The sequence below is a fragment of the Eurosta solidaginis genome, chromosome 4 (assembly GCF_040869045.1).
Source record: "Eurosta solidaginis isolate ZX-2024a chromosome 4, ASM4086904v1, whole genome shotgun sequence".
Taxonomy (NCBI): Eukaryota; Metazoa; Arthropoda; class Insecta; order Diptera; family Tephritidae; genus Eurosta; species Eurosta solidaginis.
This window is the reverse complement of record NC_090322.1, coordinates 248,409,423-248,426,383: the sequence shown is the minus strand read 5'-3', so window position 1 is coordinate 248,426,383 and position 16,961 is coordinate 248,409,423. Positions and strand designations below refer to the sequence as shown.

At 37.5% G+C, this 16,961-nt stretch overlaps 1 protein-coding gene across 7 annotated transcripts in view; it reads left to right on the top strand.

Moving 5' to 3' along the window:
* The window catches only part of LOC137251255 (TWiK family of potassium channels protein 7), a 157,945-nt gene extending 142,973 nt beyond the window's left edge, over positions 1–14,972 (top strand). For all 7 annotated transcript variants that reach the window (XM_067785545.1, XM_067785544.1, XM_067785547.1 and 4 more), the window contains 3 exons: positions 130–245; positions 437–529; positions 12,552–14,972. In XM_067785545.1, coding sequence (XP_067641646.1) covers positions 130–245; positions 437–529; positions 12,552–12,710 — 368 coding nt within the window. In that variant the 3' untranslated portion in view covers positions 12,711–14,972. The remainder of the gene's footprint in view (positions 1–129; positions 246–436; positions 530–12,551) is intronic.
* The last annotated feature ends 1,989 nt before the right edge of the window (positions 14,973–16,961 follow it).

The following is a 16,961-nucleotide window of genomic DNA, read 5'->3' as shown; positions in this document are numbered from 1 at the left end:
TTGGTCCCATGTGGAAAGTGGATTTATACAGAACTCTAATTTATGTATATTAATTATTTTGCTTTGTATCCGGATTTCCTTCAAAAAGTTTTGACAACAAATATATTTCTCTCTTCTTTCTCCTTACAGAAAAACCAAATTATATGTTACTTTGCACTTTGTACATTCTTGTCGGTCTGGCGCTGACTTCCACCATTATTGAGTTAGTGCGACGACAATATGCCACCAGTTGGGCTAAATTGCAAGTGAGTGTCTGCATGCTGTGTGTAACGGATATTATTAGCTGCGTTAGCGGCTGACTCTACACGCTGCGCTTAAATCAATTACAAAAACTTTTTCATCAATTATTGGGAATGGTTTTTATTTTTATTTATTTTTCGGTGCACTTTTACCAGTCTGGTTTTATTTGTTTTGTTTTCTTTTTCTTTGTTTATAGGAACTTTCCGGTCCAATGGCGGAGACTCTACGGCGACTGGGCGAAACTGCTGGCTATGGCTTGGATTATATGGCATTGCAAAAAGTGTTAACGGTATGTAAATACATATGTATGAATCTGTGCACATATTTTTGTTACAAACTTTAGTTACGGAGAACATTTATTTAATTATGTAAATAGTTGGATTATTTGCTTAAGATGATGAAAATAGTAGGTATCAAATTAAAGGAATTAATGAGGGTTTTAAAAGGGAGTGGTGGTAGTTGTATATGTGAAGGTGTTTTCGAGATATCGACCAAAATGTGGACCAGGGTGACCCAGAACATCATCTGTCGGGTTTCGCTAATTTATTTATATATGCAATACCACGAACAGTATTCTTGCCAAGATTTCAAGGGTTTTTTATTTCGCCCTGCAGAACTTTTTCATTTTATTCTACTGAATATGGTAGGTGTCACACCCATTTTACAAAGTTTTTTCTAAAGTTATATTTTGCGTCAATAAACCAATCCAATTACCATGTTTCATCCCTTTTTTCGTATTTGGTATAGAATTATGGCATTTTTTTAATTTTTCGTAACTTTCGATATCGAAAAAGTGGGCGTGGTCATAGTCGGATTTCGTCCATTTTTTACACCAATACAAAGTGAGTTCAGATAAGTACGAGAACTGAGTTTAGTAAAGATATATCAATTTTTGCTCAAGTTATCGTATTAACGGCCGAGCGGAAGGACAGACGGACGACTGTGTAAAAAAACTGGGCGTGGCTTCAACCGATTTCGCCCTTTTTCACAAAACAGTTATCGTCCTAGGATCTAAGCTCCTACCAAATTTCACAAGGATTGGTAAATTTTTGTTCGACTTATGGCATTGAAAGTATCCTAGACAAACTAAATGAAAAAGGGCGGAGCCACGCCCATTTTGACATTTTCTTTTATTTTTGTATTTTATTGCACAATATCATTACTCGAGTTGAATGTTGACATAATTTACTTATATACTGTAAAGATATTGAATTTTTTGTTAAAATTTTACTTAAAAAAATTTTTATTTTTAAATAGGCGTGGTCGTTCTCCGATTTTGCAAATTTTTATTAAGTATACATATAGTAATAGGAGTAACGTTCCTGCCAAATTAAATCATGATATCTTCAACGACTGCCAAATTACAGCTTGCAAAACTTTTAAATTACCTTCTTTAAAAAGTGGGCGGTGCCACGCCCATTGTCCAAAATTTTACTAATTTTCTATTCTGCGTCATAGGGTCAACACACCTACCAAATTTCATCGCCTTGTCTGTCTTTGGCAATGAATTATCGAATTTTTTCTGTTTTTCGAAATTTTCGATATTGAAAAAGTGGGCGTGGTTATAGTCCGATGTCGTTCATTTTAAATAGCGATCTGAGATGACTGCCCGGGAACCTACATACCAAATTTCATCAAGATACCTCAAAATTTGCTCAAGTTATCGTGTTAACGGACAGACGGACGGACGGACATGGCTCATTCAATTTTTTTTTCGATCCTGATGATTTTGATATATGGAAGTCTATATCTATCTCGATTCCTTTATACCTGTAAAACCAACCGTTATACAATCAAAGTTAATATACTCTGTGAGCTCTGCTCAACTGAGTATAATAATAATAATACAAATAACACTATACGACAAATTCCTGGGTACTAGAGCAAGCCATTTTCTTAGTAGAGATTAATCCTAAAGCAAAAAAGCAATTTTTCCGATTTTCGATTTTTGCCTTTAATAAACATAGGTATTGGGTAACGATGTTCGAAATGGGATCAATCCGAACGTATTTTTATACTCAGCTGAGCAGAGCTCACAGAGTATATTAATTATGTTCGCATAACGGTAATCCGTAACGGCATAAAGTTATCGAGATAGATATAGACTTCTATATATCAAAATGATCTGTGCGAAAAAAGAAATTCATTTAGCCATGTCTGTCCGTCCGTCCGTCCGTCGGTCCGTCTGTCCGTAGACACGATAACTTGAGCAAAAATCGATATATCTTTACTAAACTTAGTTCACGTACTTATCTGAACTTACTTTGTCTTGGTATTAAAAATGGACGAAATCCGACTATGACCACGACCATTTTTTCGATATATAAAATTTCGAAAAATGAAAAAAAATGCCATATTCTATACCAAATACGAAAAAAGGTATGAAACATGGTGATTGAATTGGAAAAAAGGCGTCCACTTATAGAACTAAGACCCACTCCCATTTAAAATACTCATTAACACCTTTCATTTGATACCCATGTCATACAAACACATTCCAGGGTTACCCTAGGTTAATTCTGTTAAATGGTGATTTTCCCTTATTTTGTCTCCAAAGCTCTCAGCTGAGTATGTAATGTTCGGTTATAACCGAACTTAGCCTTCCTTACTTGTTTTAATTTATTGAGCTTTAAAAAAGCAAAAATGTAGTTGTAGTCTGCATTCCTTTTTCTATTTAAATTGATAAGATAACAAGTACAAAGTACAAAGGCTCAAAAGGCAGATCTTCGAAATCGTTTAAATCTATAAATAGGACTACGATCAGGGTTGCCGTTTTGATACAATTGTAGCTATTTGGATACATTTTTAATGAGTGGATACAAAGACTCAAAAAATTTCAAGTGGATAAACAATAAGCAGAGGACACTAACACCACAAGTGACACCAGACGCGAAGCTACAGCTCTGTTGCTAAATATACTAGATTTTAGTTCCATAACATTAGTTCATTTCTGGTATGAAATCTTAAGGAGGATTGATCGTGTGCAGCTCAGATTACAAGATCCGGGGATGTATTTTAGAGAAGCGTATCATGATCTTAAATCATTAGCGACTGAACTATCCGAAATTCGAGACACTCTCTGTGCAGAAGCAATAGAAAAAGTGAAGCCTCTTTGTGAAAAATGTGATATTGATATAGTAAAACGTGTAAGAAGGTGCCGCATGTTAGTCTTTCCGCAGAGTGTTCTCGATCGTCTACAATAAAAAAAACGTACCAGATTTACACGACTAAATTGTAAACATATTGTTGCGAATATTAGCAACAATAAGGGGTACTGTCATCTCTAAGCCGATGCTAAGAGTGACTTGTATGCACATCCATAAATCAATCATTATGTATCTACATAAACGAATCAATCATTATGTCTACGCAGCGGAGAAGCAACGCACAAATACATGTAGATATCTTATCTGAGATGCTCCCAAAAGTATGCAATTGTAATTGTGGAAGTATCGCTCACAAATACACGCGTAGATGAGAAGCTATACAAGTGCATCTGTAGTTATAATTATATGGCAGTAACTAAGTAAATTCTGGAAGCGCCTTGAAGCTGCAACAATGAAATCACAGAGTATAAAAGCGCCAACAGTAGAGGCGCGAGAGTCAGTTTTAATTAAGCACGCTATCTGTCGAGCAATAGTAGTTATTTATTGTGAAGTACTTTAATAAAGACCATTTTGCATTACTGAATAGTGGTGTTATTTATTCAACAGTTTAGTGATTCGAACGTTAGTAGAAGATTTGAAAGAAGCGGAATTTCAGTAAAATCGTTACAATATGTTAAACAAGAATAATAACGACTTAGAAAGAAGTTGTAAGAATTTGGGTGAATTTTCTAATACATATTTCGCCAAAAAAATGTTTTGCACCGGTCGCAAGAAAACCTCACTACGCCACTGCCTAGGCGGTGAGAATTGTCCCCGATGCATACCTTTTTTCTAGTTCCGTACTATATACAAATTTCCACTTCAGAAATAGTTGTTTATTGGCGCTTTTTCGATAATCCTGAAATAGTGTACAAATTTATAGCTAAGATCTTGATTTTTTTTGATACTATTTTGTTGGTTGCGAATTTAGGATATTATCCCCTTTTTCGATAGTTCCGAACGGGTGAGAAAGTGCAGGGGAAAAAGGCATACTCATAGTCGAAGCTCCTTAAAGCTGATAGCAGTTTTTTTTATTGGTGGCGTATTTCTCAAATATATGCTATATATGAAATATAAAAACCCAAACTGTCGATTTTATAACAGGAGAAAATCTAGTTACCAACGAACTATGTAGTACTTATTTGTCACTTTAGGTCTAGTTTCGAACCAGAAATTTGTATCACAAGTTACTAACTTTCCTTCAAGAACTGTAATGAAAACTACAAACTTTCAGCTAGAATTTCTAAAAAAAATTATGAATATGCAATTTTATGTCCATGCAAGTTGGAAGCACTCAAAAATGTCTCGGAAAGTTCAGATTTTAATTTATCGAGTGTATTATAGAATTTCTGACTAAAAATTTTAAAATTTTTGTGACAGTTCTTCAAACTTTGATTTATATTTCTTACCTTTGTGACAGTTTCGAAGTAAAGCCCTACGTAGCTTCTACATTTTCATTTTAAATTTTGAATATCCTCTGATAACACAGTCTAACAAAAAAGACAAAAGTGAAAATACTTGGGAAGTCATACCATTTTTTTTAAGATCTCGAAGATCGAAGAATGACTGCATACAAAAAATTCTCTGACACCACCAAAAACCGTGAGTTACGGGGAAAAAAAACTTTTTTTGTACCTTTGGGCTCTTGCGAGCCTATAACTCTGTTAGCTATAACCCGATTTTCATTCCAAATCGTATAAGAATAAATGTATACCTTTTCAAATATGTATATAAAACAGCACAACTGTGAAAATTTTCCCAATGAACTATCCTTTTTCACTTATTATCGGGTTTTGTCTGCATGCACTAATTTATAAGAAGACGAAGGTACGAAAAAAAGATATATTTTTTTAAGGATTATACACTTTCGGATACAAAAAAAAAAAAACTGAATAAGTGGCAACGTAGATTTATGGTGTCCTCGAAAGCTTCGGAAAACTATTCGGTGTCCACCTACATATCGTGTGATCGCAGCGACGGACATTCAGTGAAGCAAGCGGTCAATCAGTTTTAGCTTTCAGTAAACATCTCATGCGTTCTATGTTCTATGACCAAACATTCTTTTTGTACAAATAAACTACAACAAGAAAATTGCAATTGTATTTGAAGCTCTGCTGGCATTGGGCATCTCTGTTATGGATCGTAAACAAAATTGGTTTGGTTTAGTACCCAGTAGAGTGCTGTAAAATGTAATAAAAATGCAATATTCGGACATGCAGTGATTTGCCATTTTTATACTCAGCTGATCAGAGCTCACAGAGTATATTAACTTTGTTTGCACAAAGGTAATCCGTAACGGCATAAACTAATCGAAATAGATATAGACTTCTACATATCAAAATGATCTGGGTGAAAAAAGAAATTCATTTAGCCATGTCCGTCTGTCCGTCCGTCTGTCCGTCCGTCTGTAAACACGATAACTTGAGTAAATTTTGAGGTATCTTGATGAAATTTGGTATATAGGTTCCTGGGCGCTCATCTCAGATCGCTATTTAAAATGAAGGAAATCGGACTACTACCACGCCCACTTTTTCGATATCAAAAATTTCGAAAAACCGAAAAAATGCGATAATTCATTACCAACGACGGGTAAAGCGATGAAATTTTTGGTAGGTGCGTTGACCTTATGACGTGGCACTGCCCACTTTTAAAAGAAGGTAATTTAAAAGTTTTACAAGCTGTAATTTTGCAGTCGTTGAAGATATCATGATGAAGTTTGGCAGGCATGTTGCTCCTATTACTATTTGTGCGCTCAATAAAAATTAGCAAAATCGGATGAAGAACACGCCCACTTTTAAAAAAAAAAATTTTTTAAAGTCTAATTTTAACAAAAAATTTAAAATCTTTACAGTATATAGGTAAATTATGCCAACATTCAACTCCAGTAATGATATGGTGCAACCAAATACAAAAATAAAACAAAATTTCAAAATGGGCGTGGCTCCGCCCTTTTTCATTTAATTCGTCTAGAATACTTTTAAGGCCATAAGTCGAACTAAAATTCACCAATCCTTGTGAAATTTGGTGTGTGTATAGATTCTATGACGGTAACTGTTTTCTGTGAAAATGGGCGAAATCGGTTGAAGCCACGCCCAGTTTTTATACACAGTCGACCGTCTGTCCTCACGCTCGGCCGTTAACACGATAACTTGAGCAAAAATCGATATATCTTAACTAAATTTAGTTCACGTACTTATCTGAACTCACTTTATCATGGTTTAAAATATGGCCGAAATCCGACTATGACCACGCCCACTTTTGCGATATCGAAAATTGCGAAAAATGAAAAAAAAAAATGCCATAATTCTGTACCAAATATGAAAAAAGAGATGAAAAATGGTAATTGGATTGGTTTATTGACGCAAAATGTAACTTAGGAACAAATTTGTAAAATGGGTTTGACACCTACCATATCAAGTAGAAGAAAATGAAAAAGTTCTACAGGGCGAAATCAAAAGCCCTTGGAATCTTGGCAGGAATACTGTTCGTGGTATTACATATATAAATAAATTAGCGGTACCCGACAGATGATGGTCTGGGTCAACCTGGTCCACATTTTGGTCGATATCTCGAAAACGCTTTCACATATACAACTAAGGGCCACTCTCTTTTAAAATCCTCATTAATACTTTTAATTTGATACCCATAACGTACACACACATTATAAAGTCACCTCTGGTCCACCTTTATGGCGTTATCTCGAAAAGTCGTCCACCTATAGAACTAAGGCCCACTGCCTTTTAAATAATCATTAGCACCTTTCATTTGATACCCATATCGTACAAACGCATTCTAGAGTCACCCCTGTTCCAACTTTATGGCGATATCTCGAAAAGGCGTCCACCTATAGAGCTAAGGCCCACTCCCTCTTAAAATACTCATTAACACCTTTCATTTTATACCCATATCGTCCAAACACATTCTAGTCACCTCTGGTCCACGCTTCCCAAGGCAGTCGGTTCTATGTACCGGAGCGACTCGGGATTTTTCCCGACCAAGGACTGTCATTTCAGTGTGACCCCATTTAATTTGTTTCGTCCCTCCCACAAATTGTTATCCTCCCAGCAGCTCCTTGCAGCAGGACTGCTACATATTCTCTTACTCCGGGAAGGTATCGAACCCAATCCGGGTCCGTCTCCTGACCCCGGTCATGAGAAATGGTTTTGCTGCATTTGCCAGAAAAGAATCTTTTTAGGACGGTCATACTCTGTTCAGTGTGTCTCGTGCAAGGGATGGTTGCATCGGACAGGTTGTTCTGGGCTTGATCCCAAAACCCGACGTCCACGTAACTTTTATAAATCTTTTGTGGCTCCTTGCTGCTCACGCCCAAGGGCGTCCCGTAGTCTACGCCTAAGCGTATCCCCACTACCTTCCAGCAGCTTCGCTGCTCAGCAAGCCACAACAAGTACCCGCTGCTGCTCGCGCCCCACGGCGCCAACAACTCAAACAGCTGATACCACTCATAACTACTACCTTCGTAGTAGAGCTGGTAGCAATGCTGAGCATCAGCCCCTGCCCCCGTCTTCTTCTCCCCCCCCCTCTTTTCTGGCAGCAATCGTGCAGTTCAGGGAAACAGACTCTTAGTCCCTGCCTCCGTTTGCACCGTCTGCCAGCACAGAATATATAGGTTTGCGACATCCGCTCAATGCAGCTCCTGCCTTGGGTGGTGCCACTTTCCTAGATGTTCTGGTCTCCGCGACGGCAACCCTCCGACGGGTTTCATCGCGCCATGTTGCCAGGTTGCAAACCCAAATCATCCGGGTACCCCAATGCTTGCCCAAGGGCGCCCAGTCCCAAGGCCACAACAGCAATTGCGTCCTGGCCTTCCACAACCTAGGCGTAGTCACCCCTGGCTTACCCCTAGAGTGGCGGCGTCACCCCTCATGTACTTCAGAATTCTGCAGTTCAACTGTAATGGACTAACTGGGAAGATTACGGAGATAGTCGATTTCATGAAGCGGCACAACATCCACATTGCTGCGATTCAAGAGACTAAACTCACAGCAGGATCTGCATTGCAGACCTGCTCTGGTTATAATGTCCACAGGAAAGACCGCGAGAGCGGAAATGGAGGCGGCCTCGCGTTTATTATACACCACTCTGTGCAATATCATATATTTGATCCTGGCATCGACCGCAGTGACAATGTCTTAGAACGTCAAGGCCTATCTGTCCGGTCAGGCGATGCAAATCTAGAAATCATCAACATCTACATCCCTCCTGTCACCTGTTGCCCCAGTGGATACCGCCCTAATATCGAGGCCTTACTCACTGGCAACAATCGCATTATCTTAGGCGATTTCAATGCTCATCACGACCTATGGCATTCAAACTTGCGGGCGGACAGTAGGGGTGAGATGTTGGCGGATCAAATAGACGAAACGACGTTCTGCACAATAAACGGAGACGCCCCCACACGTATGGTAGGAAGCTGTCGTAGCTCACCAGATATCTCAATCGTGAGCGCAGAACTCGTAAACTGCGTCAACTGGCAGCCGATGGTAACATTGGCATCCGACCACCTGCCCATACTTATTTCGTTCGAGCGTACTGCCGACTTCATCGTCACCGAAAAACGCACTTTCATAAACTTCAAAAAAGGAAAGTGGGAAGAATATAAATCTGCAACAGACAGCAGCTTTGCTGCCCTCCCTATCCCGACTGATGCCCGCCAAGGGGAGCGTGCCTTCCGTAAGGTCATTGAATCCGCCTCGGCACATTTCATTCCCGCCGGGAGAATTCCCGAAATCCGGCCCCACTTCCCGGCGGAGGCCGCGAGCTTAGCGAGGGAACGCGACCTTATAAGACAGCTTGATCCAGGCGACCCCCAAATAAGGGATATAAACCAACGCATCAGATTGCTTGTGGACGAACACAAGCGGGCGAAATGGGAAGAGCACCTAAGAGGTTGTAACCTCTCTACCGGTGTAGGTAAACTTTGGTCCACCGTAAAGTCCCTATCGAATCCGACTAAGCACAAAGACAAAGTTTCCATCGCCTTTGGCGATAAGGTGCTGTCGGATGCGAAAAAATGCGCGAGCGCTTTCTGCCGACAATATATAATGCATCCTACGGTCGACAAAGATAGACGGAGAGCCAATAGACACGCACATAAACACAAACTCAGTGGGTGGTCGGCAGGCATCGGTGCAATTCAGAAACGAAACATCAAAACAAAGGAGAATTAAACAAGGGGTGCCACAGGGTGGTGTCCTATCCCCGCTTTTGTTTAATTTCTACATATCTAAGCTACCTTCACCACCGGAAGGAGTCACAATCATTTCCTACGCCGATGACTGCACAATAATGGCCACAGGCCCAGGCCCAAAGATCGATGAGCTATGCAATAAAATAAACGGCTATCTCCCTGATCTCTCCAGTTTTTTCGCCTCGCGAAACCTGGCATTGTCACCGACTAAATCTTCCGCGACCTTATTTACAACATGGACGCCCCAAATGTCGACCATATTGAACATCCACGTCGATGGCACTACGCTACCGACTGTCCTACACCCCAAAATCTTGGGTGTGACGTTTGATCAGGATCTACATTTTGGTACGCACGCAACCGCAATTGTTCCAAGAATTCAGAGCCGTAATAAAATCCTCAAATCCCTTGCTGGCAGTACCTGGGGAAAAGATAAAGAAACGCTCTTGACCACATACAAAGCAATTAGCCAGCCGATTACGTGCTACGCGTCACCCATATTGTCGCCAAGCCTAAAAACCACCCACTGGAAGAAACTACAGGCCTGCCAAAATACTGCTCTCAGAATCGCCACGGGCTGTCTTCTTATGTCCCCAGAACACCATCTGCATAATGAGGCGAGAATACTCCCCATCAGGGAGAGAAATGAGATGCTGACCAAACAGTTTCTGTTGAATACCCAGAAACCTGGGCATCCCAACAGACATCTGATTGACGAACCAGCACCGCCTAGGGGCCTAAGGAGTCATCTCCGTAAGCATTTTGAGGAAATACGGCACCTGAGAACCCAGCCGTATGAAGCGGAAAAACACAAGCAGGTCCTTGGTGAACTCCATAGACAGGCGTCGGACCTTTATGTCGGGAATTGCCCGGTGAATCCAGTACTTGAAGAAAAATATCCAGAACTCGCAGAAGAGGAACGCATACTCCCCAGGGAAACGCGTGTCACTCTTGCTCAACTTCGTTCTGGATACTGTAACAGGTTAAACTCTTACCTATCCAGAATCAACCCCGACATACAAAATGTATGCCCTGCTTGCAATGTGTCCCCACATGACACCAACCATCTCTTTAATTGTAATGTGGAACCAACGCCTCTAACACCCCTTTCCTTATGGTCCACCCCTGTTGAAACGGCAAGTTTCCTTGGACTCCCGTTAGAGGATATTGATGACAATTTGTGATCGGTCGCGCCTATTAGGTGGGGCGAGCATTGCTACAACAACAACAACAACAACAACCTCTGGTCCACCTTTATGGCGATATCCTGAAATTGCGTCCACCTATAGAACTATGGCGCACTCCCTTTTAAAATACTCTTTAGTACCTTCCATTTGAAACCAATGTCATACAAACACATTCCAGGGTTACCCTAGGTTCATTTTGCTAAATGGTTATTTTCCCTTATTTTGTCTCCAAAGCTCTCAGTTGAGTATGTAATGTTCGGTTACACTCGAACTTAGCCTTCTTTACTTGTTAAGCTCAATTTCAATTGTTGCTGTAAATAAAAATTTTTTACTAACAATTTTCTTTGACATTCTTTTCAATTCTTTGATACTTTATCTTTCTATAGATTATGTGAAATTAAAAAAATACTACCTGTAGGCCTTGTTTGTACATAAAATAAAGTTTTTATTTTTCCAAGCTGCAAATAACCCCCCATATTTATTAAAAATAATTTTTTTATGGAAATGAAAAACATTTTAATCAAACCTTTTATATTTTTTATGAGTATGTGTGGAGAATGTTTAATGCTTACGACAGAGTGTAAGCGATAAGTGCTATAAAGATAGAAAGCTGTGCAAATTATCTCTTATTAAAGTTGTCAAAGTGTCAGAAACGTCTCAAGGTTGCAAACTACCTGATGATAAAAACTGCTTCTCGCCTAGTACAGCTTACGAACCGGAGCCGTGCGCATCTTGCGCAACAAATATAAAAGTCTTCATTGTTCAATTCCGTTCTATCATGATTGTGCTTAGTTGTAAGCTTTTATAATCTTTCATTGTAGTTAGCAGTTCCTTAAGGCACATCTTGTTTGCATAGCCAGCAGCTAAACAGCTCGTGCGTATTCGTGAAATACGCGCGTTAAGTGGGTGTTTGGTTTATGGCTATGTGCGATTTGTTGGCAGATAGAGGTCAGTGGTTTTAGTCTGCTTACCTTCTACAGGTTGGTTTCGCACGATAACCACGTCTACTTTTTTACATTATTTTTATCCCATTCTCAACTTTGTGCACTGGACAGATTCATTAATCTAGCTGAACTTAAGGCGGTAAAAGCGGGAAAATTACACTCACATTTCAAGTTTTACTGCGATATCCCAAAAAATTTGTTATACTTACAAATAAAAATACCATTAGTGCATCTGAGTGAAGTAATACCCTATCTCGGCTGGTAATTTGAAAGTCTTCTATATCGAAATTTGGTTAAAGAACTACCTCAGCCTAAAATTTATTACAATCATGCTGAGAAAGAACGTTTTTGTAAAAAGAAAATCCCACAAGAGGCGCTCCTGAAACAAATTCTGATGTAGGGCGCTTTTTAAAAGTTTCCTGGGGGATGGCATTTTGATAACAGCAGTCGAAATAGGGTGATAACACACTCAGTAGTCGATTTTTTGCTAACGAAAGTTATAGCATCTGATAAGCCTCTTGCTAAAACAATGATAATATCTTGATTATTAGTAAAAGCAATTCTTTTTATTCTTTTTAAGGCGATTGTTCTTGCTTTTGCTTCAATCATTTCGCAAAGCCTGCTTTTTAAGGCAATTAAATTTTTATGTTCTTAGATTTTTTATATATTGTTTATTATATTATATTTCAAAATACATCTTTATCAAATTTTATATCTTAATTGAAGCTCTGACTCACTTAAGACCCGGTCTTCGGGCATACCTTTGCTCATGTACTATACAATATTTACTTCAAATAAATTTATTTTCTTCGATCACGTCACAAAGGTTTCCATGCCCAAGTGGAATACTGGCTCGAAAAAGGATCCCAATGCCGATATTGCCGCTCTGGAAGCCATCACAAATGCACTGCTCAGAGAAGTCAAGGAAGCGCAAGAGAATCAACCAAAAGTCTTAAAAATTGTTATCTACGAATCATCTGTATAAGTTAAGCGTATGTATGTATAAATAATATAAAGTAAGTATAATCATCAATTTTAGAACATACGTTTAAGGTATGCTTAAAACGCACAAATAACAAAAATATAAAAGTTAAATTTTTGAAGCATACTTTTAGGCTTACGCTACTATAGTTAATATTAGTAGGCATCTACGTATATTTTCTTTATAAAATCACACAGCAACACTTATCAAACACGTTTGATCAAATTCAAACTAACAAATGTACATACATAAGTGAGCTTAAACTTGAAGGATATGTATATATAGTAAGCTGGGTTGATTTGCATGGACGAAAGTTAATCCATATCGCACCATTGATTTTTCGATAGGTTTTGGGCTCAGGAAAAAAGTTCCACTAAGCATACCCAAAAAAATAATTTTCGAGCCTGCAAAATTTGAGTTTTTTGACTTTTTTTTTCTTTGATTTTTAAGGTTTTTTCATGACCTACTTAAAAAATTTTCATTTGATTTTAAAATTTTCATGTATACCCTGTCCGACTCAAAATTGTCCGCTTAAAACTTTGGCGATAACAGTTTTTTGAAAAAAAAAAAAAATATATATATATATATATTTTGAGTTTTGAGGAGAGTTTTGGTGAAAAAATTTATTTTTCGCCATTTTTTTTTTCTTAAGGGTTTCTTCAGGAACGTGCAAAAGTGTTGCCGATGAAAAGGAATTTGTCTCATAGCTCCTATCCCACTTAAAATTATGCGATAAAAATGTTGGCATTAACAGTTTTTAAAAAAAATTGTTTTTTTTTGGTTTTTGGGACTTGTTTTGGTCGAAATCGATTTTTTTCATTTTCAAGGCTCCAAATCATTTTTTATGTATATGTTTCCGTAGACCCACCAATAAGTATACCAAAATGATCAGGGGACGAGCTAAGTTATACAAAATTGCCGTGTCCGTCTGTCCGTCCGTCCGACCGGCTGTCCGTTTGTTTGAACGCAAACTAGTCCCTCAATTTTTTAGATATCTTGATGAAATTTGGTAAGCAGGCATATTTTGATGGGGAATTTGACATTTGTCGGAATCGACCGGATCGGACCACTATAGCATATACCTCCCATACAATCGATTGTTCAATAAGAGGGTTTTCGTCATTTCTGCCCCGTTTCTGCCTCATTTTAACAGCTAGCAACATCAAATTTTACCACAAGCTTACGTATTGGGCATAGATGGTTGTCTGAAAAAATCGTCTAAATCGGACTAAAAATCGATTTCGAAAAAAATGATGATAATCCTCTTACCTGAACAGTCCGTTGTAATCGATTTTAATTATAAATATGTCCGTCCTTGACGATTTCATACAACCATCTATGCCCAATACGTAAGCTTGTGGTATGGCAATTTTGTATAACTTAGCTCGTCCCCTGATCATTTTGGTATACTTATTGGTGGGTCTACGGAAACATATGCATAAAAAATGATTTGGAGCCTTGAAAATGAAAAAAATCGATTTCGACCAAAACAAGTCCCAAAAACCAAAAAAACATTTTTTTTTTAAAACTGTTAATGCCAACATTTTTATCGCATAATTTTAAGTGGGACAGGAGCTATGAGACAAATTCGTTTTCATCGGCAACACTTTTGCACGTTTCTGAAGAAACCCTTAAAAAAATGGCGAAAAAATAAAATTTTTCACCAAAACACTCCTCAAAACCCAAAAAATATATATTTTTTTTTTCAAAAAACTGTTATCGCCAAAGTTTTTAGCGGACAATTTTGAGTCGGACAGGGTATACATGAAAATTTCAAAATCAAATGAAAATTTTTTAAGTAGGTCATGAAAAAAACCTTAAAAATCAAAGAAAAAAAGTCAAAAACTCAAATTTTGCAGGCTCGAAAATTATTTTTTTGGGTAGGATTAGTGGAACTTTTTTTCCTGATCCCAAAACCTATCGAAAAATCGACGGCGCGATATAGGTTAATAAATCGACCCAGCTTAATATATAGGCTTGAAGATATATATATTTGCATATATATGAAGATACATATAAATACATACATATGAAGTACTTTTACAATCATAAGTAGGTTTTAGCATAAGGCTTCCATAAACAATTATTTTAGTAAGTTTTGTATATAGTTAAGGCAGATCTTTTTGTAAATATGTAAATTTACTTGCTAAATTGTTTTTGTAAGCGTTTATTAGAATCAGTTAGATAATTAGACAAATATGATGATTAGAGATCTTCCGAAGTGACATAAAATTTGTTTGTACGTTAAGTTGTTACCCATACGCAGTGGCAGCCAAAAATGAATTTAAAGATTCTTGATTACTATTTATATATATTATATAATTATGTTTTAGTGTTAATTAAAGTAAAAATGTTTTTATTAAAACAAAAAAGACTTAATTATAAAACAAAGTTTTACTCATTTTGAAAATTTATGAATTAGCTCAGGCTAATTTTTCTTCGAATCTTAAAGAAAATCAAATCAAATTTAGTTGAAGTTATTTACGCCAAAACAAAATCATTTCACGAAAATCTTGCCTTGTTAGATGTCGCAAACATTTGAGGTCCTGCTGCTGATGCGACAATCCCTTGCACGAATGACACGTATTATAGAAAACCATGCTGCAGCCGAATTACGTTTCATATTATATATACAAAATTTTGTATAACCTACCGAAATTTGCAAAAATATAAACCTTATTTCTAAAATTTTTTTTTGACACATTTGTATTTCCAGTGATATGATACGACATGATATGCTATGTTGTTGTTGTTGTAGCGATAAGATTGCTCCCCGAAATCTTTGGAGAGTGTTGGTGATGGTCCTTTGCCGGATACAGATCCGGTACGCTCCGGTAACACAGCACCATTAAAGTGCTAGCCCGACCATCTCGGGAACGATTTATATGGCCACACTATATGCTATAATGTGGTATGATATGGCATGATATGATATGAAATGAAGTAACGGTTTGATATAATCATATAACTTGATGTGATATGCCATAAGATTATAACAGGTGATACTATATGATCACACGTTATATCATAGGAAAAGAGTATGACCAAAGAGCATACATAACAAGAGACGTCAGTTCGTATGTTTAACAGTTGCTTCCCACTTTTCATTTTAATTTTCGCCGTATGTCAAAACACTAGAGCAGTGTTGCCAGAATTTCTTTGCAGAAAAAGGCTATATGGACAAAAATTAAAGGCTAAAAGAAGCGAAGTAGAATTTTTTAAAGCTAAGAATAAAAGCTAAAATTTAAAGGCAACTTTTCAAGAGTTTTACTAATTTTTTTCATTAAAACCATAAAGCTCTGCAAAAAATGTGATTAGTCTAGGACGAATGTTTTACAGATTAATTGAGGGTGGCGTATTCAACGATTGCATATGCACAAACAAAAGGAAGCAGTCAAACTACGTAGCATTTTTCTCTTGATTGTAGTGTATGAATGCAGTGAAAATATTTGTCGATTACTGCCAAGCAAAATAGTATCGTAGGAATCGGTTACTCAAAATGCAAAAATTTAAATTTTGGGTTTATTTTATACTGTTTCTCCTATATTTCTGTCAACTAAACCTAGATTTGTGCATCGTTGCAAGCATAAAAATTTACTAATTTCAAAGACATAAAAATACATGGAAGAATAAACAGATGGGAAGTTATATGAGAGTAGATGCCTCCGCTTATTAAAAGTGGTTTTTGGACCCCAACTTCGGACTTTGATGGCGTATTTGAAAATCCAAATATGCAGATTTTGTATACTGGACTGGACCTAAAACTTGAAGTATAACTCGAAAAGAATATATTTTCAATGTCATATAGTGTTGTTGCTTAAGTTAACATTGTCGCGTCCGTTAATCTACGACATAGTGACTAAAATCTATGACGAAAATTGTCTGTTAATCGATCGTAATATCTAACCACCAAAACAAAATTTTTCGTTCTGACAAGTCCGCTGTTTCATCAACTATCAACAAAATTTGTTTTTTGTAAAATCCGACAGTACTCCTTTATGTGCCGGAATCGTCTTTCTTCTGCTACAATTAAATTATTGAACGATTTTTGAATCTGTGCAGTAGTGAAAAAGACAAAAATATCAAAATCGTGGCTACTTGCTTAAAAAGCACCAAAATTTACAAAAAGGCACCAGCGCACCAAACAGAGTCCGAAGTGGCTACCGTGGTTTTCGCCGTGTTTTTGCGAACAGCTATAAAAAGAAATGTCAGTAACCCAATCTCAATCAGCGAGTAGTTTGAGTTCGAAGCAAA